This window comes from Pleurodeles waltl, chromosome 6 (genome assembly GCF_031143425.1).
Source record: "Pleurodeles waltl isolate 20211129_DDA chromosome 6, aPleWal1.hap1.20221129, whole genome shotgun sequence".
In the NCBI taxonomy this organism is placed as follows: Eukaryota; Metazoa; Chordata; class Amphibia; order Caudata; family Salamandridae; genus Pleurodeles; species Pleurodeles waltl.
The window spans coordinates 683,779,811-683,803,308 of record NC_090445.1 but is presented as its reverse complement, the minus strand read 5'-3'; the positions used below and the strand labels follow the sequence as shown (position 1 = coordinate 683,803,308).

At 43.6% G+C, this 23,498-nt stretch overlaps 1 protein-coding gene across 1 annotated transcript in view; it reads right to left on the bottom strand.

Annotated features, from left to right (window-relative positions):
• The window catches only part of LOC138300155 (zinc finger protein 25-like), a 110,191-nt gene that overhangs the window by 86,340 nt on the left and 353 nt on the right, over positions 1 to 23,498 (bottom strand). Inside the window, exons 2-3 of the mRNA XM_069239113.1 lie at positions 2,415 to 2,541; positions 1,515 to 1,604 (exon numbers count right to left, since the gene is read on the bottom strand). Of these exons, the coding sequence (XP_069095214.1) occupies positions 1,515 to 1,604; positions 2,415 to 2,541 (217 nt within the window). The remainder of the gene's footprint in view (positions 1 to 1,514; positions 1,605 to 2,414; positions 2,542 to 23,498) is intronic.

Here is a 23,498-nt window from a genome sequence, read left to right as displayed (position 1 = left end):
CAAATAGTGCATTTGCACACTTACAAAATGCACAATTAAATTAAAAAAGAATAAGTGTAATTTCCCTAATGTAAGAGTAACAAGATAAGCTACCTAAATGCAATATTGCATGTTTGAAGCTACAACAAATATCTCAAATGTATCAATAATATTGGACTGATTCACAAAGGTAACTCACGCTTTTGGGTAATATAATTAAAAGTTAAATATCTATACAAATATTACATATTTAGGGTTTCATCAAAACATATTCTAATACAGTATTTAGAATTAAAAAATCAGTGCAACAATAATTCTTATTAAAATATAGCTAAATTAATTTTAATTAATTCTATTCAATTCTTATAGTTATTAGCATAGCATATTCTAAAAAATATGTTTTCTTTAGATTGGAATTTATTTTTTAATTTAAACTTCAGAAAAATAATTATAATTTAATATATTTACACTGATTAAAGGTGCGTTTCAAAATAATGGTGCTGTGGCATTTGTTTTGTACTACATTTGTTATTAGTAAAAGTAATTTACATTAATGTTTTACATAAAAATATGTTCAATATTTATTTTGGAGTCAAATAACCTTTTTTTATTTTTACTTATACTTACTATGCTGAGATCTCTGCCCAGACTGTGGGGTCTCAATGTGGTAAAGTATAGGGAAATATTTTAAAATGTAATGATTGGAAAATAAATATTACAATGTTTATGTTAAATGTTAATGGAATCTGACTTCATATATTTATTTTGAATGTAAAGCACAATAGAAAATGTTACAGCACAATTAATTTGAATTTTTAAAACATTTTAATTAATAGAAATTACTTAAATAAAATTAAAGATATTTATGAAGTTTAAATTTAAAATAAAATTCCTGCTAAAGAAAAACATATTTTATTATTATATTTTTTTAAAGAATTTATTTAAGTATAGTGACATGTAGTAACAAACAATTTTAAAAAAACTTCACAGCATCGACATACAAGGCAATTTGTTATAGGGTTTATTATTATACTTATTAAAAGTGATGTATAGAATCAAACACCATTAATTTAATTATATTTTCATAAGAAATATTGTTGCATTCATTTTTAAAATAGGGTAGAAAAGTATGTTATAATGAAATAATAAATATGTACTTTTTACACATATCATAATAGCAAATTATATGTATTTATATTTTTCACTATTTTATATAATTGAATTGAATTTCACATTATTTCCTATGGTGTTTTATTTGAATTCCCTGCAGCCATCATTTCCTACGAGTGTTGCAATTCCAATAGTTGGTCATGTGGGGTACTGGACTGACTACTATTTCTTTTCTATCAGTAACTTACACTTAGATTTTGTGAATAAGCAAAAAGTATTAAACTTACTCAAAAGTGTAAGTTACCTTTGTGAATCAAGCCCCACATATTAATGGTCTTTTCGTATGTGTATCTGAAGAAAAGACCTACAACGGTTTTGCTGGTATTCTTACAGATCACATTCTTTCTTTCACACTCACATCCTACCTCTTATATCTGATTCTTGATGGCCCATCAGCCACTCGTCTTCTTTTTCCTTTGGTCGTAACGAAAACACAGAGGTGGCAATAAGGGGGCCTGTAATAAAAATAATAATAATTTACAGCTTGATGTAAAATACATAAATGCACCAGTAGTAGTAATATAGAAAAGATGTGGGGTGCCAACATCAAACGCTGAAGAAATTCCCAAGGGTGAAAGCATCCTACATTTCAGACCGCTTCTGTGTTTGTTGTACTTTGCAAACTCTTTATCAGTAACTTGCATTTTATTGGAAGATCGGCAACATAGTCCTCAAAGGGAAAGGTGCGCTTGTGCCACACTTGTAGTATTACTGGCAGTCTGTGGAGCCTCTACTGGCTGCAGCTGTTCGAGAAATGCAAAGGATATTGCCCTGTCTTCGGCGCATGCACTAACTTTTAACTCAGCAAGTGAGAGTGTATGCTCCTGATATTTCAACTCAGAAATAGTTAGTAGGCAACCATAGCTCCATGTTTCTGGACTGTGAGACCTGCAAAGCATGCGCAACCTTGCAGTGTTTTTGAGGTGGCACAAATGGAAAAGATGGCAGGCTTGCTTTAAAAATATCCACATTGCACTCTTCTGTGCCAGTGATTTTTCAAGACAATAAATAAAAAAAGATATGAAAAAACATATTGGGCCTTATTACGTGTCTGTGGTGGCGGTCGGACCGCTGCAGTTGTGGCAGTCCAATCACCACATTATGAGTTTGGCGGGCAGACCTGCCAACCTACCGCCGTCCCTGCCAGGATCTCCAATCCGGACGGGATGACTATCAGGCCCATTGACATTGACGTGACACCTTTAAACAATGACACTGGCAACTCATACGCTATACCCTTACACAAAGACAGAGTGTAACCTCACCAAGAGAGCTCAGGGCTTGGTTGATTTCTTTCATCACATTGTTGTAAAGTTCCTTCTGCCAGTGATGTAAAAGCGTCCACTCCTCTTCAGAGAAACATGCAACCACATCACAAAACGTAACTGGTGCCTGGAAAACATGATATGCTTTACAAATTAGGCAATCTCTTAAAGTTAAGCGTGACTCATTTAAAATATCATATTCTTTGTTTTGCCTGTAAAATAACAAATATTAACAAACAAAAATATATCACCAATACATAGGAGATTCACTAATGATTTTTTGTGTATGGAATTCCAATTAATTTGCAGAAAGTAAATGTTCGATTGGTGAAATTCCACTTTTAGGTTGCCTTGAATAAATGTGGAAACCCCTTCAATGTGAGGAAATACAACATCTCCTGTGTATCTTGGCACACCCACAACTGGGGCACCAGGAGAGTGAAAGCAAAGAGGTTTAAGAGAATAAAAAAAACAAAGCAACAGGCTGCTCAATCTATGCAACATCTCCATATTCATCAGGACTGCCTCAGTTTGACCTCAATTTAAGAAAGAGATGCAGATATACCTATGTAAAGACCACCAGAACCTAATGCAGTAGCGGACCACTTCTGCTCCCAGAAGCAAGTTTGTTGACTGTACGTTTGATTTTGATCTAGTACAGTGCTCTACTGTCTTTTGGCTGGGTTCACACTATACAAATACCACATAAATACATGCATACAAACCATCATCAACTGGATCGTCTTCTACTTTTCTGACACTAGAAGCTTCATTTTGCTTCAAGCATACACTTTAACTCCCTTCCGCACCAACTCTGGCATCTTGCAAGGTTCTGCCATCCCTCCGCTCCTTTTTAGTTGGCACCTCAGCCCAGTTTCGTAGTGCATTAATTCCTTCATTACAACTTGTTACAACTACTCATATGACACTCGAATTGAATCACTCTCAACCTAAAAAACCCAGTAGACTTAGACTATAGTCTACAACACTATGTTGAAGCACTGGACTGACAAGTTCAGATCAACCACTTCAAACATAACTCATCAAAAACCAAGATCTTCATCTGCGGACAATGAGAGCACTATCATCCTATGACCACCGTGCATCAGGAACTTGCACCACCTCCAATGACATTGACAGAATTATATGAGTAATCAGGGACTCCAAACTATTTCTAGTGCTTCAAGTAAATCTTCTAAAACAAAAACAAAACTAGGGCGAAACTAGTCCTGGTTTGCTTGTGTTCCAGTTTAGGGAGGACCAATCTTGGAAGTTCTAGCTGGACTGTCCTGACTGGAGCAAGGTCAAGACTGATATGCATATAGATGGGTCCAAACTGAGGTGATATGGTGTGCAAAACAACAATGGGTTGGGGTGTGGCCCGCAGCAGCAGTTGGCAAGTACTTAAGAGTGGGGGGAGGCAGGAAATGGGTGGTGTGTGGGTGCTTGCATCCAAGGTGAGTGTTGACAGTAAATAAAAAACGAAATTGCCACTTACCTTGCTTGCTGCACGACGTTCCTGCTCCGGTCCATGTTCTGCTATGTTTCCTCCAGGTTCGCAGGTTCCAGCAAATACCCCTAACCAATCCTGGCACTGCTTTCATGCTGGTAATCAGCATGAAAGCAGCACTAGGATTGGAGGGAGCAGCCTCTCAAAGTGCTCTCAAGAGCACAGGAGGCTGTGCTTTCTCTAACCCAGCTGTCTCTGACAGCTGGGTTAGAGAGGTTTCCAATGTGCATGTCTGGCTGGCCATTGCAAGACGGCCGTCCAAAGAGACATGCACTATTTAAACCAGTGCATAGGTTGCCCACCACCCCTTCTTGCTGCTACTGCCACTCAGCAGGCCTCACCCTGTCCTAACACTTGGTTCAGGATGGGTTGAGGAAAAGTAAAATGGTAATGAATTAACTTAATTTCCATTTTATTTTTCATCTCTGGAGGTATTTCAGTGGGTTGATGCTCCTCTGCTCTAATGGAGGGACTGTCCCTGGCAGCCCAAGTAATTTCCAGTAGCTGAGATTAATTCAAGCATGCCACCCTTCACTTTTTTGTGTACTTTATGTGTCGCCCTAAGAGGGACAGGTATGCCCAGATGTGTGTCCCATGTAAACTGTGCTACTGAATCCAAGCTTTACCTGCCTGATGAGCCCATAACTAGGGCAAAACCGGTCTTGGTATGCTTGTGTTGTAGCTCAGGGAGAACCTAGCTTGGCAGTCTGGGCTGGACTGCTCCAATTGGAGCAGGGTCAACACTGATTTGCATATAGCTGGGTCCAAACTGAGATGACATACTGTGCAAAATAATGATAGATTGGGGTGTGGCCCTGACTAATTACCAGTGTCTGAGATCAGTTCAAGTATTCACCCATCACTTTTTTTTGTACTTCAAGTGAATCGTTGGCATGAATTACCTGTGCCATATTGTGTCTCATCTAGTATTCCATCAGGGAATCAAGACAATCATCACCATGGTACTTTCGTGCCTGGGCTAGGCCAAGGCACTCTACCTAATACGGCGACAGCAGAGAATCCAGAAAGCACCAGCTAGACAAATGCTACGCCTAACACTTTGTATAGCCTTACAAACTCTGCTCTGGTAACCCATAGCCACTGATTTCTGTGACCAGACTCACCTTCAAGGCTCTCTAAATTGCTTATAGAGCCTTCCACAGCATCGGACCAGCTTTCATTCAGGTGAAACTTCAATGATACTAACAAAATGGAATCCTAAGCTCAAAATTGGCACTACCACCCAACCCCCTCAAACAGATGCACAGTGGTGGGACTGCTTTCTAAGTTCAGATAATTAAACTCTAAAACAGTGCTAGAAAAGATAAAGACATGCAGAATGGAATTTCTTTAACTTAAGCTTCAAAAAAACAGTTCTACGCTTACTGTACCCCAGAAGGAAAAATTAACTGGTCACACAAAGATGGCATACATTAACAAATACGTCTGTATCTTTTATTAGTTTTCTTTCTCACCATGTGACCATGTGTATGCGCAGCTACAAGTCTGCCATGACACACCAGGAAAACCACACCAATTTACGTGCATGACACCACAACTCTTCTATCATAGACCACATTATAGTTATGCCTGCTACTTATCCACTGGAAATCACATCAGGGTATTTTCACTATTACCTGGTTATATACAAATGCTACTGACTAGACTACTACAAACAAAACCCCAGAACAGTTTCAGCCTTGTTGAACCTCCTCAGTGAGGGAAAGCTTGAGTATTAGCTCATCAGAATTGGGACCCACATCTGGGCAAACCCTTCTTTCTTAGGAGTTCTTCGCAAAAACTGAAACATTTTAGATTACTGTGTTACAAATACTTTACCCATTAGGTTGCAATGAAAAAGCTGATTTGAAATGTGTGTGGTAAGGATAAGCTATCAACAGAAATCTACAGTGAAAGTTGTGAAATAGTTGTTGATACTAACTACAGTTAAGAGGAGACTGTCTTTTGGTGTGTTTGAATGAGCAACACGGAAGGCTGATGGACGAAGTGCTGAAACATTTCAAACACTCACCCCCAGGCACAGATCTGTGCTAAATCCATAGTTGTTCTGTTCACCATGACACCCCCGTGTGCACCCAGCCATATGCAAATCAGTCTGGGTTTTGCCTATGGTTTTTGCATATGGATAGGTGCAAACTAGAATGGCTTGGCAAACAAAATAACAATGAACTAAACCCAGATCTGTGACTGGGATTGAATGTTTGACAATGTTCAGCATTCCATCCACCATCTTTTAGTGATGTATTAAAAGTATGCCAAGACGTGAACCTGTGCTCGCTTCTTCACTAGTTTAAAGTTAGCCTGGCTGATGAGTGGTGATACCCTGAAACCGGTCCCAGAATGCTTGTGTTCTGGTTCAGGGAGGACCTGGCCTGAAAGTTCAGGCTGGGCTGTTCCCATGGGGAGCAGGGTCAAGGCTGATTTGCATATGGCTGGGTCCACACTGGAATGGCATGGTGAGCAAAATAACGGTGGATTAAACCCAGATCTGTAACTGGGGGTGAACGTTTGACAATGTTCAGCATTCCATCCATCATCTTTTTGTATTGTATGGTTGAATGAGCATCAGTGAAATGTTGTATGAGACACATCTGGGTGGAGGTTGGTTCATAGAGGCATGGAGAAGGCAGGATTCAGTTACAGCAACAACCACTGCCAGTACTGAATATGCTGACATGAAGTGAGTACTGTTGAATCACAGGTATCCAAAGCAGCAAGTGGGATCATAAATTGATGTAACTAAAGAAGTTTAAACGCTTTTTCTAATTTAGTTTGACGTAAGTGTGACATTTATAAAAAATAATTTGTTTGGTATTGGGTTAACAAGACAACATTGTTTAAAGGCTATGAAACCAAATTTGTTTTTATTTTGAAGAAGGGCTTTAATGAGCCAGAAGAACATTGGGAGTCATTTCAAGAGATTTAAAGAGAATGTTTATTACACAACTTTATTTAAAGTTGGAAAAACTAAGGTTGTTTAACTTCGTAAGTTTAATGGGTCAAAGGTTTTATTCCAACAGGCATCATATTAGTTAGCATGACTAGAGGGGTAGAAAGAAAATGTATCATTTGTAACTGACATTATTAAATGTAATAAAAAACAGCTGCCTTTTGTTCAACCAATGAAGTGTATTCTTCACCAAAGAGTTTACAGTGATGACTCCTCACCAAAGTAAAAATCAACGGTAGACGAGGATGACGGCGCATGACTGAGAACCGTCTCTTAACATAAGTGTGAAAAGGGGTTCACATATTTTAGTCTCAGATAGTTGCTGTTAATTTCTCCATGGCACATATGTGCCAAACGTTTGCCCACCATAGTCCCATGTCCAGGAAATCAGCGTCCTTCCACTTCTGAGATATCGATAATTTAGCTGCAAATAGTAAGTGAGGAATCAATTCAGTAGCTGAAGAGGATTGTGACCACAGGCCCTCTTCATCTATATGCCTCAAAAAGCATAATAAGTAGATCAAAAGGTAACTGAATGTTGGTGATGTTCTATCTCCAAAATACTTAAATGTGCTTGAACGCCCACCACGTGCACAAATATGAACTATTTTTCCCACAACCCCTGAAGAACATAAGAATGCTGAAGATGACACCATACACCATTTGAAAATCATTTTATATACATTTTACTGTACAAATCGAGGATTGAGTTGCCAGCCTTTTCTTGCATTCCATACTGAAAGTCCACTGGCCAATATTTAACATGTCAGTGTTTGGTAGGAATGACCCACCTCTAATAAGCAGTACAAACGGGAAACAGCCCACATTGTTGTTCCTTCACTGACTCGGTCTTGTGTGGCTGTGGTGTCCCAGCCCCCTTAACTTGTTGCGCCTTGCCAAGAAGGGGCCAGTGAAGTAGTTAGGTCAATCTATAAAAGTGCCTCACGCCTAGCTCAAAGTTGTTAGCACATCTTTCTCTGTTCTTTAAAGCACCATTATTGATCAGTGCTTCTAATGCAGAGGGGCTGTCATCGAGACCACCTTCAATATCCAATATCAGTATTACCTGGTAGGACGTCGGGGTTATTAACTACCAGTGTCAGAGGAGATAGATAGCTAGTTATTTGATGGGTTCTCACAACCTAATTCCAATGTGATAAAGGGCCAGATGTACGTAGCATTTTGCATGGTGCAAACTGCGAAAATCGCAGTTTGCGCCATGCAAAATGCGCATCGCGATGCTCATTCACATTTTGCAATGTGCCGACTCGCAAAATGTGAATGCGACTCACAAATAGGAAGGGGTGTCCCCTTCCTATTTACGACTCGAACCACAATGCTAAATTGCTTTGTGACCGCGAATGCGGTCGCAAAGCAATTCGCAGTTACCACCAGTGTCACACTGGTGGTAACCCATTCGCAAAAGGGAAGGGGGGAGTCCCAGGGGACCCTTCCCCTTTGTGAATGTTGCCAAAAATGTTTTTTCAGAGCAGGCAGTGGTCCCATGGACCACTGCCTACTCTGAAAAAACGAAACCAAATGGTTTCGTTATTTTTTTTGTATTGCAACTCGTTTTCCTTTAAGGAAAACAGGCTGCAATACAAAAAAAAAACTGCTTTATTTAAAAAGCAGTCACAGACATGGAGGTCTGCTGTCTCCAGCAGGCCACCATCCCTGTGAGTGCAGGGAATCGCTATGGGGTAGCAAAATGTGACCCACCTCATTAATATCAATGAGGTGGGTCTTTGCGACCCCATAGCGATTCGCAGACGGTGTCTGAGACACCGTTCTGCATCCGAATTTGTGATTCGGAAATTGCGAGTCACACCGACTCGCAATTTCCGAATCGCAAATTCGGCAATTGATACATGTGGCCCAAAGTGACCAGAGAGGACAGTAGAGAGGTCTTTGATTTTATGTGTATCTGGGTACATTCAGAGAAAGGTGCTTTGTTCATTCCCTGTTGTAATCTATACAAGGGTCTGGTCCATGTAGGAGATGCTAAGGGAGGACCAACGTTATGTGATTTAAGATACATCTGCTAACTTCTGGAATAGCCAATCTACCTTCATAAGAAGATGTAAATACCACAGATTTGGCTACCCATGGGGTGTTGTCATTCCAAGTAAATGTCCAAAGTCTCCTTATAATGTCTGTGCAGGAAAGCAACAGGGAGAACAACCCTGACACACAGAGCCGTCAGGGGTACAAAGTTCTGTTTAATCAATTGAACCCTTCCAATCCAAGAAATCTCTAAAATCTCCACATCCATAAAAGCAAGGGAGGGTCAAGGCATTCGTACGTTTTGGAGAAATGTGAGGGAGAACTATGCCTAGACACTCTCTGATTTGGCTCATTTATATCCATCCAATTAGTGGCTGCACTCATAACACTTGAATTCTAATAAGTAAACGTGAAAACAGACACCTTGTTGAAACTTTGAAGTTCTGTCAGTAAGGCTGGTACTGATGTCACTGGTTTGGCCAGGAAGCATATATATTCTATGAAAAATGCCATTTTGATGTGGCCAGATTGGATGTTCAGACCTTTGCTAGTCTGATTCGTTTTTAACTTTACATGTAAGAGGTTCCATTTTAAGTGAAAAGACCAGTGGGATGGGAGTAGTCTTGTTTTATTCCTTTAAAGAAGGAAATTGGTTCCAACATGTGTGACCTGTCTTTTAACAGTGAATGGATGTTTAAAAGTGGCCTTTATAAAAGAGATCATTCTTGGTCCTAACCTGAACTTTTCCAAAACCTTAAAAATAAAGGGCTAGATGTGTGAATATCTGATTACAAAATACTGATCGCAAACTGTGGACAGTACTTTTGCGACCAGTAAATATTTCTAAGAAGTGACCTATGTACTAATAGCTAATTTCTAAAACATCTGACTCATTCTGGGTTAGAACCAGACATTGTAGGAAAATAGCCTCTTTCTAGCTTGGTTACCCCCACTTTTGGACTGTTTGTCAGTGTGTTTGACTGTGTCTACTGGGACCCTGCTAATCAGGACCCCAGTAGTTATGCTCTCTCCCTTAAATAATGGTTATTGCATACTGGTAATCCTGTATTTCACCCACAATTGGAATACTGGTGCTTCCTTATAAGTCCCTACTATATGGTACTTAGGTACCCAGGGCTGGGGTTTCAGGATATCCCTATGGGCTGCAGCATATCTTTTGTCACCCATAGGGAGCCCATGCAAAGGCTTCAACAGGACTGCCATGACAGTCTGTGTGAAAAGGTGCATGCACTCTTTCACTGCCATTTACACTGCACTAGGTCACTTATAAGTCACCCCTATAGCAGGCCCTCCAAACCTGAGGGCAGGGTGCAGAGTACCTGTGTGTGATGGCACCCATGCACTAGCAGAGGTGCCCCCACGACCTCCAGGTCCATTTTCCCAGATTCCAGAGTGCGGGGACACCGTTTTACTTGTGTACTGGACATAGGTCACTACCTATGTCCAGCTACATAATGGTAACTCCAGACATAGGCATGTTTGGTATCAAACATGTTGGAATCGTATCCCAAGGCTTTTGCAAGCATTGGCTGTATGATTCCATGCACTCTGGGAGCTCCTTAGAGGACCTCCAGTATTGCCATTCCAGCCTTCTGATGTTTTCCAAGCAGCCCCAGCTGCTTCCACCTCTCAGACAGGTTTCTGCCCTCCTGTAGCTTGAGCAGCTCAAGCCCAGAAAGGCAGAACAAAGGACTTCCTTTGGGAGTGGGGTGCTACACCCTCTCCTTTTGGAAATAGGTGTTACAGGCTTGGGAGGGATTGCCTTCCCAAGTCAATGGAAATGCTTTGAAGGGCACATTTGGTTCCCTTCTTGCATAATCCAGTCTACACCGGTTCAGGGACCCCCAGTCCCTGCTCTGGTATGAACCTGGACAAGGGAAAAGGGAGTGACTACTCCCCTGTCCATCACTACCCCAGGGGTGGTGCTCAGAGCTCCTCCATAGGCTCCCTGGGATTTGCCATCTTGGATTCCAAGTTGGCCGGGGCCTCTGGGAGCATCTGAGTTGCTGTGACATCAGAGCCCTCCCCTGATAGGTGCTTACCTGTTTAGTTGACCAATCCCCTTTCAGTGCTATTTAGGGTCTCTCTCTTGGGTGGTTCTTCAGATTCAAATTGCAAGACTCCAGCAGGAATCCTCTGCATCCTTTACTTCACTTTCTCACCGAAGAAACTGCATCTGGACCCTCCAGGAACTTTACAAACTGCAACAAAGAAGCAAAGATGACTTCTGCAACATTGTATCTTCCGCTCCTGCCAGCAACTGCAACTGTTTCCAGGTCGTACATCCTCAGAGGACAGCCTGTCTTCAGCCTGCACCAGAAGAACGAAGGAATCTCCCTTTGAGTGAAGGAATCACTCCCCTGCTTCAGCAGGCACCTCTCTGCATCGACGACGGGAGGCATGTGTCCCCTCTCCTGACGAGTTGCGTGGTGGTGGACTGAAGTGGTACCGACGGTCCTGAGGTCCAACTGTCCAACTTTGGTGGCAGTAAGAGCTTGCCTCCCAACGCAAGACAGTATCCCCGTGCACCACGTCTTTTGCAGTTGCCAAGGCTTGTTGGCATCCTTCCACAAAGTTCTTCATGCATTGTTCAGCTCCAGCCCCCAGCACTCTATCCTGCGACGCACAGCTTCCTGCATGGTTCTGCAGCGGCGTGGGACCCTTTGTTATAGTGCTGCTTGGGCCCCCTATGCACCTTCTTTGTCCCTGTGCTGTGGGACTCCTGTGCACGCTGCCTGGACTTCTGAGGGCTCTCTGAGTTGCTGAGAGCCCCCTCCGACTCTCTCTCCTGGATAGAGTGCACCAGGTCCCTCCTGGTCCCTGGCAGTTCCATCTTCCGCTGACTGCGAGCTTTGCGTGTGCCAAGGCTTGTTGGTGGAATCCAGCGAAGCAAACCAGACTGCAATCATCTATCCAGCGTGGAACATCATCTGCACAAACCAGGAACCTGCATCCGTCTTCCTGGGTGCAGTACTGACTGTTGTTCTTCAGCAGTAGTTCTTCTTTTGCACCTTCATCCGAGTTAGCAGGGGCTACTGTTCTCCCTGGACTCTTCTGCGCTTCTTAGACTAGGTCCCCTTCTTCCACAGGTCTTCAGGTCCAGGAATCCACTATTGGTGTCTTGCAGTCTCTTTTGCTTATTGCATTATCTTCTTTCTTGTGTATTCTAGGGAAGTTACTGTGATTAACTCCTGCTTTCCTGGGCTCTGAGGTGGGTTCTATTACTTACCTTTGGTGTTTTCTAATACTCCCAGTGCCCCTATACACACTACAATTGCCTAGGTGGGAAACCGACATTCGCATTCCACTTTCTTAGTATATGGTTTGTGTTCACCCTAGGCCCATTTCTAACTATTGTGATTTTCACTAGTTGGACTGTTTCCTATTTTTACAGCTATTTCTGCATACTAGTGTATATAATTTGTGTATTACTTACCTCCTAAGGGAGTATAGTCTCTGTGGTATTTTGGGCATTTGTGTCACCAAAATAAAGTACCTTTATTTTTGTAACACTGAGTATTTTTTATTTCATGTGTGTGAGTACTGTGTGACTACAGTGGTATTGCATGAGCTTTCCATGTCTCCTAGATAAGCCTTGGCTGCTCAGCTACAGATACCCCTCAAGAGTCTGGATTCTAGACACTGCCTACATTTCACTAATAAGGGATAACTGGACCTGGTATAAGGTGTAAGTACCATAGGTACCCACTACAAACCAGGCCAGCCTCCTACATACATACCTCATAAATATTAATGTGGTAGATCGCAAATTGCAAATGACTATGACTGGATGCCATCACAGGGTGGGGTCAGCAGGCCATCATGTCTGTAACTGCATTTCAATAAAGTATTTTCTTTTTTTCTTTTTCAAAAAGCAGTCTGTTTTCCTTCAAGAAAACTGGGCTACATTTAAAAAGAAAAGTTTTTTGTTTGTTTGCTGTGGTTTGGTGGACCATTGCCTACTCCCAAACCTACTTTTGTTTAACATTCAAACTGCTTCACATGGATTACCACTCAAACATGGGGGTCCATAGCTTTTCAGTTGTTTATGACCACTATTTCAGTCCTACAAAATTGGTACATATGAATAGGAATCGCTATTTGGAAGGGATGCCTATAATATACCGGTTTGATTCAGCAATTCCTTAGCCATTTCTAAGTCCTACTTAGAAGTTAGTAAACGTAACCAACTCCTAAAATGGGTTTAGTACATTGCCAAAAGCAGTTTTTTGGTTACAAACTCTGAATCAGAGCATTTGTGACTGAAAAAGGGCTTTGCACATGTGGCCTAATATCCTAACCAACTGCACTCACTGCCTTAAGTGTGAAAAGTAGCATTTGAATATCGTCATGGCTAGCCTAGTCTATAACACTGTAAGCTATTCTGGTGTTATCTTCTAATTGCCTATTTTTGATAAAACCTGCTTTTTAGGGTGACATCAACCATACAATATATATATTAAAGTGTATTTGTGAAAACGTAGGGCCCCATTACTTTCTTGGAGGATGGGAACACCTGTCGGCGAAACTCCCAACGGGGTGGTTGCCACCATGCTGGCAACCTCCCCGCTAGCCCCATAAGACTTTCCTGCTGGGCTAACCAAACTATCCCAGTAGGAAAGTGGCAGCAGCATTTTTGCTGACTCATAATTGAGGGGGCACCAGAACCCTCAAAATGCCCTGCATGGGCAGGGCAGGGGCCCCTCTGTGACCCCCTGCACCTGTTCTCCGCCAGCCTTTACATGGCGGTGTTACCGCCATGAAAAGGCTGTACGGAGAACAAGGTTGTAATCAGCAGGGCAGCTCTGTGTTCAGCGCCGCCCTGGCTGATTACAACCTGCACACGCCGTTAGCCCGTCAACATCTCCAATCCTGGCGGGGATGGCGGTGGGTTGCCTGGTCTGCCCACCCGCCTCGTAATGTGGTGGCCAGACCGCTTTCACTGTGGCGTTCTGACCACCACCACGGCACTGGCGGTACTCGGACCGCCAATGTCGTAATTGTGCCCTTAGTGACATCACAGCGATTGATCAGTAAGTACTACACAGGTGAGGGTGTTTATTGGCTTCATAATACCTGTTAGCATGGATTGCATCATACAGAATGTCACTGTTCCCATGTCAGAAAAGAAGTAAAAGATTTTTGTCAAATGTGGGGCCAAAATATCGCAGAATATCTTCTAAAAAGGAAGTTGTAATCCACCTGGTCCCAGTACCCCATTATTCAGAACACCTTTAATAGCATTGCAGAAAATCTGGTGGTAGGCTGAGGCATGCTAGGCTGTGCTTATTTACTCCTATTTCTTTCACTCTGACTTCGGTTCCCCCACCTCAGCCCTTATGTTCCTCTGAGCTACTTCTGAATCTTCCCTACCTACGCTCTTGCTGCATGGACTGCTGCATATGACATAGGCTTTAAGTGTGGGTGGGGGTTGCAAGCCCAAAGGGAATCACTACTATTCCTCAATGGGGATATCAATGCCATTTATATATAACTCAAACAACAGCCCATCTCTCTTCGTAGTGATAGGATGTCTCTTCTATGTGAATGTTTTCACAAAGGCCACTGATCTGCTTACGGGAATCTGGCTGAAGCACAGAGCTCAACAAGGACACATTAATATGGGTCCTCATTGAAGCAACACAGCTAATAAATATTTTAAACAAATGGATGATAAGTACTCAAGTGTATTGAAAATCTGGACTCTAAAAGGGCACTTTTTAACTCAAAACTGTATGTTCTAATGTATCAAGACAAGTGAAGTAGTTTCTGTTACCAGAACTGATATACTACCAGAAAAGATACTGCCCTCATCGCTGACATAAATTACATCCACTCGGCTTTGGACAGAGGAGACACAGCGGCCCCCATCATCCTGGACCTCTCCACATCATCTGGCATGGTCTCCCATCCTATCCTTATCTAATGTCTAAACAAAATCAGAATCAAAAGACACACACTAAAATGGATCTGCTTCTTCCTGACTGGAAAGAACCAGTCAGTCAGCCTGGCCAGGGGTGTGGAATTTATTAGAATATCTACTTGTCCAGTGGACAGGTTGCTTCTCAAATCTACTTGTCCTGTAAAAAGATCTACTTGTCCCTTTGGTGCCATGTAGTGTGGCGACAAATTATGGCAGCAATCTCATTATGTAAGTGCTCTGATTATAGCCTCTCTGATTATGCCAGGGCTACTACCATAGTAGGGCTTGAATACTTGCAGTTTCAATCCCTACTGTAGCAATTTCCTTATTTTGCCACCTTTCTGCAGATCTGCATACTGGGGCTGGAGGAAGCAGTAAGCAATAGTTCCAGTGCTGGAATGCCTTTGAGTCTGCAAACCTACTAACATGCATGTTTTAAAGATTTTTACCAGGTTCTCTCTAATATTTTCCCATAATAAGAAAGGTTGGACATTTACTCCTGACAGTGGCAGAATTAGAACTTCATCCAGGGTTGGGAAGAAAGTGGCTGGAGGGAAAATGAACTTGCAAATGCTCAATAGATTTTTACATAAGCAAATCTACACATTGTATTTACCCATGCTAAAATACAGTTCACAAATATTTTATAGGGGTACGACATATACCATGGGTGCACTTTTGTGACTTTCTTTAAGAATTTGGGGCCACATGTAGGTAGGTTCAGATTTGCGACCTGCAAATTGCGAGTCGCAAATCCGAATGTAAGATGGTGTCCCTGACACCATCTGTGATTCGCAAGGGCTTCGCAAATGCCCACCTCATGAATAATCATGAGGTGGTTTGCAATTTGCGACCCCCCTTGCGAATGGCGGCCCTCACAGGGATGGTGGCCTGCTGGAGACAGCAGACCACCATGTCTGTGACTGCTTTTCAATAAAGCAGTTTTTTTTTTTTTTTTGTAATGCAGCCCGTTTTCCTTAAAGGAAAACGAGATGCATAACAAAAACGAAAAATGAAACGTTTTCGTTTCATTTTTTCAGAGCAGGCAGTGGTCCGCTGGACCACTGCCTGCTCTGAAATTTTTTTTACAGTGACATTCACAATGGGGAAGGGGTCCCATGGGGATCCCTTCCCTTTTGCGAAAGTGTTAGCACCCATTTGAAATGGGTGCAAACTGCGATTGGTTTGCGCCTGCGGTCACAAAACAATCCTACATTGCACTGCAAGTCGCAATTAGGAAGGGAACACCCCTTACTAATTGCGAGTCGCAAACCCGTTTTGCGATTCGGTAACCAGGTTACCGAATCGCAAAACTGGGTTTGTGCATCACAATGTGCTTTTTGCATGTCGCGAACAGCGAAAGTCGCTGTTTGCGACATGCATAAAGCTACCTGCATGTGGGTCTTGGTCCCTAATTAGGTCTGGTGTTAACAAAGACATTTTGTTTTTATTAAACTTCTATTTCTCTCTCTTTCGGCTGGCTTTACTGTGAGTGATCGCATTCTGCTCTTCCACAAGGAGCATATTGCCACACAAAGTAGTTTTGTTCAGTGTCAGGAACTACAGTGGTAATCAGTGACGTAACTAAACTGGAGGGTGCCCCTTTGTAAAGAACATGGAGGAGCCCCCTCCCCAGACTCACTCAGGGCAGGTGCTGTGCTGAAGGGGCCCCCTGGAAGGCGGCTGCGAGGCCTTTGTTATGCCGCTGGTGGCAATGTGTGCTTTTAGAGTTCAAAAACTTTTTGGGGGGGTTTTGCCAGTGTTTGTTACAATGTTGAGGGCCTGGTAGCTCCCACAACAATAAAGTGTTACAAAAGCCATGTCAAAACAAGACACGCATTGATCAAACTAAAAGACTTATAAAAATATGTCAGATCAGTTGGCTTTGTCAGTGTTTGTTTGTTTTCATGCTTCCCATAATCGTGTTGAAAATGGTTACACTGATTTTCCATTAGAAATATTTTTGGGAAATACTAGCATGCATCAACACATTTTTCTAAATGACACTTCATTTGCATATAATCAGAGAGCATTCTGGGAGCATTATACTTAGCCTCATAGCCTAAACTTTTCAAACATGTGTATACACGTTTTATTTATTTGTACTGGAACCAACTTCAGTAATGAAGTGTGACCTTAAAACATTTATTTACAGCACTCACCCTAATAATGAAGGTTTTCAAATAATGAACCATAAATACAAGTTCGAACAGCATTATCTTTTGGAAACACATTACCTCAACTGCAGAGCGTTCCACTCTCTGTAAACAGGCAGCAAAAGGGTTTGTGCTACTGGGGGTTGGGCCTACTTGTCCCAAGGACAAAGTAAACATAAAAACTTGTTGCCCTTGACCCCAAACAAGATGTCCCGGGCGTACTGTACAGCTAGGACGTCCACTGCGTTCCGCAACAATACTCCCTAAGCCCGACCGCGATGCCTGGTTGACTGAAATTACCCACTGGATGAAAAACAACTGTCTGAAGCTGAACATTGACAAGACCGAAAATATCAGCTTTCAGAAGAGCACTTCAATGTCGGGCTCCACCTGGTGGTCAACACGGATAGGACTGACAACGCCAAGAACCTTCCTATAGTCATCAACACCAAACTCAGCATGACCACCCAAGTCAATGCTGTCACTGGCTCATGTTTCCATACCTTGGAGGTGCTAAGGAAGATTTTCAAGTGGCTTCCAATAAGGACCTGGAAAACCGCCATGAACATCTTTGTCATAAGCAAGCTGGACTACGGGACCACCCTCTATGCCAGGATCAACAAAAACTCAACAGAAGGCTTTTGACCATTCAGAACTCAGTGGCTTGAATAACTCTTGACCTCTACATATCACTCACATTACACCACACATGAAGGAGCTCCACTGGCTCCCCATACACAAACAAGCACAATTCAACCTCCTCACCCACACTTTCAAGGCACTACAGAACACTGGCCCAGCATACCTCAACAATCAAATCTGCTTTCACATATCTTTCAGACACCTCTACTCATCCGGACTCCTACTTGCACACATTCCATGCATATGGAAAACCAGATCAGGCGGATGGGTCTTCTCCTACATGTTACGTTATCAATCAATCAATCATTAAATTTATAAAGCGCGCTATGTACCCGTTAGGGTTTCAAGGTGCTGAGGGGGGGGGGGGGGGGGGGGGCAGCTGCTATCGGTCGAAGAGCCATGTCTTGAGGAGTCTCCTGAAGGTGAGGAGGTCCTGGGTCTGGCGCAGGGAGGTCGGGAGTGAGTTCCAGGTCTTGGCGGCGAGGTAGGAGAAGGATCTGCCGCCGGAGGTCTTGCGTTGAATTCGGGGAACGATGGCGAGGGAGAGGTTGGCAGAGCGGAGTTGGCTGGAAGGTACGTAGAAGTTGAGTCTGTTGTTCAGGTAGGCGGGTCCGGAGTCGTGTAGTGCTTTGTGCGCGTGGGTGAGAAGTTTAAAGGTGATCCTCTTGTCCACGGGGAGCCAGTGGAGGTCCTCCAGGTGGTGGGAGATGTGGCATCGGCAGGGTATGTCGAGGATCAGGCGGGCGGATGCATTCTGGATGCTTTGGAGTCGTTGGATGTCTTTTGCTGGGATGCCTGTGTAGAGTGCGTTGCCGTAGTCATGTCTGCTACTGACGAGGGCTTGGGTCACCGTTTTTCTGATTTCCGTCGGGATCCACTTGTAGATTCTACGGAGCATGCGGAGGGTGTTGAAGCAGGAGGAGGAGACTGCGTTGACCTGTTTGGACATGGTGAGAGCGGAGTCGAGGATGTAGCCGAGGTTGCGTGCGTGGTTGGCTGGAGTAGGTGGGGGTCCCAGCGCTGTGGGCCACCAGGAGTCGTCCCAGGCCGAGGGGGAGCATCCGAGGATGAGGACTTCCGTCTTATCGGAGTTTAATTTCAGGCGGCTGTTTCTCATCCATTCGGCAATGGATTTCAGTCCCTCGTGGAGGTTGGCTTTGGCGGTGTGTGGATCTTTAGTAAGGGAGAGGATGAGCTGGGTGTCGTCGGCGTAGGAGAGGATGCTGAGGTTGTGCTGACGGGCCAGCTGTGCGAGGGGTGCCATGTAGACGTTGAACAGCATTGGGCTTAGCGAGGAGCCTTGGGGGACGCTGCAGATGAGGTTGGTGGCTTCGGAGCGGAAGGGTGAGAGTCGAACTCTCTGGGTTCTGCCGGAGAGAAAAGAGGAGATCCAGTTGAGGGCTTTGTCTTGTATTCCGGCTTCGTGGAGACGAGTTAGTAGGGTGCGGTGGCAGACCGTATCGAAGGCGGCGGATAGGTCTAGGAGGATGAGGGCTGAAGTTTCGCCGTTGTCCATTAGCTGTCTGATGTCGTCTGTGGCGGCGAGGAGTGCAGTCTCGGTGCTGTGATTGCGTCTGAAACCGGATTGGGAGGGGTCTAGAATTGAGTTGTCTTCGAGGTAGTGGGTGAGCTGGGCGTCGACGATCTTCTCGATTACCTTCGCTGGGAAGGGGAGGAGGGAGATCGGGCAGAAGTTTTTGAGGTCGTTGTTATATTATGTTATATAATGTGGATCTGTAAAACAAACTATCACCCACAAGTGTATTCTGGCACTTAGCATACATGTGTGCCCAGCCCTATGGTAGGTTGGTTAACTGAAAAGCCAACAGCTTGTTGTGGAACTTAGGACAAGAGGAAGCTCAAATGTGGAGAGGGAGGTCACTTCATGCTTTAGGAGTGATGTAAGAGAACACCTGACTTTCTGATCTGGGTCTGTGTATGCGTGGGATGTTGGCATGTAGGAGTCCTGTGGAGCAGAAGTGTCTGGATTGTTGATGGAAGAAGATGCGACTGTTCAGATAGCTGGGGCCTGTGTTGTGGCGTTCCTTGTAAGTTTGTGTGTGAGGAGTTTGAATTGAACATACATGTGTATTGGAAGCCAGTGTAGTTTCCTGAGGTGTGGTGTATTGTTAGTTCTGTGTGGGAGGTTGAGCATGAGTCTGGCTGCAACGTTGTGGATAGTCTGTAGTCTTCTATAGAGTTGCTTGGTGATTGCGGTGTGGAGGGTGTGCAGATGGTCAAACTTGCTGGTGACTAGGGCAGAGTGACAGTTTTACCTGTGAGACATTTGAAGATATTCCTCAGTGTCTTCAGGGTGCGGAAGCAGGATGCAGTGACAGTGTTGACTTGTGCAGTAATTTCCAGTTTGCAGTCGATGATTATTCCTGACATGGGTTCTGGGTGTAAGTTTGAGTTTGGCCGGCCACTAGTTGGAGTTTCATGGTGAGATGTTCTTGCAAAAGATCACCACTTCTGTCTTGTCCATGTTGAACTTGAAATATTTGGCTTTCATTCAGTTAGAGACTTCGGTCATGCAGGCAGCAAGCTTGTTACTTGTGTTAAGGGTCTTGTATGAAAGGGAAAGTATGAGTTGTGTGTCCATCTGTGTAGGAGAGGATGTTGATGTTGTATGCATGGCTGACATTGGCCAGAAAGAGCATGTATGTGTTGATAAGGGTGGGACTGAGAGATGAACCTTGAGGGTCTCTGCATATGAGATTACAGGCTACTGAAGAGTAAGGTGCCAGGCTGACAACTTATGTTCTGTCTGTTAGGAAGGAGCAGATCCAGTGGAGAGCAGGTCCTTGGATGCTAATCTTGTGCAGGCGCCTCCTGAGTATGGGCTGTGTCAAATGCTGCACAGAGGTCCAGGAGAAGAAGGGCTGCTGTGTCTCCTCTGTCAAGGATCAAGCAGATGTTGTCTGTGGTGGCAATGAGTGCTGTTTCTCTACTGTGGTTGGCCCTAAATCCAGACTGTGTGGCACTGAGGAGTTGGTGGTTGCTGGTGTGGTCAGTGAGGCATCAGTTGATTAGCTTCTCTAAGACCTTTGCCAGGTAAGGTAGGAGAGAGATGGGTCTGTAGTTAGAAAGCATGTCTGGGTCAGCAACTGGTGTCTTCAGTAGGAGCATGAAAGTGGCATGTTTCAAGGTTTGGCATATTTCAAAGATCCTGGGTAACAGAACCTGATGAGAGCCACCCAAGTCACCCCATCCTGGATTCCCCTGGATGCCTAGTTTCAGAAATGCACAGGTTTGCCAAGTTTCCCTAGGTGCCGGTTGAGCTAGGACCCGAAATCCACAGCTAGGCACATTGCAAAAAATGGGTCAGTTTTGGGTGGAAAAATGTGCTGTGACCATGTTGCGTTTTGGGCAGTTTCCTGTCACTGGCACTAAGCCTACCCTCACAAGTGAGATACCATTATTATTGGGAGACTTGGGGGAATGCTGAGTGGAAGGAAGTGTGTGGCTCCCCTCGGATTCCAGAACATTCCATCACAGAAATGTGAGGAAAATGTGTATGCTTAGACACATTTTGAGGTTTGCAAGGGATTCTAGGTGACAGAACCTGGTGAGTGCTACACAAGTCACACCTTTGTGGATTCCCCGGGGTGTCTACTTTTAAAAAATGTACAGGTTTGCTAGGTTTCCCTAGGTGCCGGCTGAGCTAGGACCCAAAATCCACAACTAGGCACACTGGAAAAAAGGGGTCAATTTTGGGTGGAAAAGTGTGCTGTGCCCACATTGCGTTTAGGGCTGTTTCCTGTTGCGGGCAATATGGCCTACCCACACAAGTGAGGTGCCATTTTTATCAGGAGACTTAGCGGAATACAGAATAGTAGAACAAGTGTTATTACCAATTATCTTTCTCTGCCTTTATGCTTCCAAATGTAAGACAGTGTGTAAGAAAGAAGTCATTTTGAGAAATGCCCTCTAACTCATATGCTAGTATATGTATACTCAAATTCAGAAACGTGCAAATCACCACTGCTTCTAAACTCCATATCTTGTACCCATTTTGGAAATGCATAGAATTGCTAGATACCTATTTTTCAGTCTTTATTTTTTACCAAACAAATTACTGTATTCCCAGTACACAATGAGAAACCATTGCAAGGTGCAGCTCAGTTATTGGCTCTGGGTACGTAGGGTTCTTGGTGAACCAATAAGCACTATATATCTCCAGATCTAGAAGGGTCTAGCAGACATAACAGTATATTGCTTTTGAAAATCTGCCATAGAAGTTACAGATGAAAACGTACACACAAATGGCTGTTTTTTGTTCAACTCAATCTCAAGATTTTTTTATTTCAACTGTTACTTTCTATGGAAAATCCTTGAAGGATCTACACAAATGTCCCCTTGCTAAATTCAGAATTTTGTCTAGCTTTCAGAAATGTATAGCCTTTCGGGATCCACCATTGGTTTCACACCAATTTATACCACTAACTGGAAGGAGGTTAAAAGCACAAACAAATATAAAAAATGGTCTATGTCCCAGTAAAATACAAAAACTGTGTTGAAAATTATGGTTTTTAGATTCCAGTCTACCTGTTCCTCAAAGCTGGGAAGATGGTGACTTAACACCACAAACCCTCCGTTGATGCCATTTGAAGGGGAAAAAAACTGATGCTTTCTTCTGCAACACTTTTTTCAAAATATAGCTGTATATTGTCTGATTTCTCGGTCCCCTCCAGGTGAATCCAAAACCCTTGGTACCTTTACAATCCCCAGAATGTTGGAAAAAGAGGACACAAATTTGGCATGGATACCTTCTTTGGACAAAATGTTTTGGGGGCCTAAGGGCGAACTAACTCACATAGCCCAAAAACGGCTTAGCACGGGGGTGGGGGCCTAGCAGCGAAAGGGTTAAAGAGAATTTCAGCAGGAGACCTGTGATGTCATTTCCTGTACAGATGGATGATGGGAAGTGCAGAGTACATTGCTCCTAAAGCATAGATCCACCTTCTACTAGAACATAAGAGCCTCCTCCTCACTTCTTTAATTTTTCAAGAAGATAAAGACCTGGCCTTTTTTAGTGGTTTCGCTAGGCACTAGGTTTGGCTAGTCTCACAAGCTCTCAGCCCCAGGATACCCTTCAGGTAATAGTGTGCTGTACAAATCTGCATAACCTAACATAACACCAGACCAGGGAAAGCTTCCAATTAACATTATTAGTCCATGGGCGGGGGCATAAGTTGCAGTGGCAAATGAAAATGATTAAGTTAAGTAACAGTAAGGAACATAAGTAACTGGAATACCCATTTTAGGCTTGCATTTAAAAACTGATCCTGACCTCACGTCAGCCACGGGACTCGAGCTGCACCACACCTCAAGTTGTACCTCATGAACAAGACATAAAGAGGCTGATATCACTCTGTGTTGTTAGGGTCCTGGGCTTACTATACCATAGAACTCAAACTGCCCTTCACTGATGAGACCTCAAAAGGCTGATGCTGCACATTACTGATGAGATTCAACAAGGCTGAAATTGGGGTCTACGGCTGCTTAGGTCCTCAGCTCACTATGCCATAGGGACTCAAGCTGCACCTCGCTAATGAGGTCCAACGAGGCACAAACTGATCTGGGGTTGTTTCTGCTCATTTTGAGAGGGGGCTTGGTCTAGCAATTATGACTCCATTGACCCTTACTGAATGGCATCAACGCTGACTTATAAGCAGCAGGTCCCTGTCTGCAATTGCAACGCGAAAACAGTCGCGAGTCATTACCAGATTCAGTGATCTCATCGATCAGTTTTCGCACTTGCCCTAGTATCCTGCCACCCAGACGCGATGGGTAGGCTATAAAAACATTCGCAATAACATATATAAACGAAGGGACATAAACATTTGCTAATGTA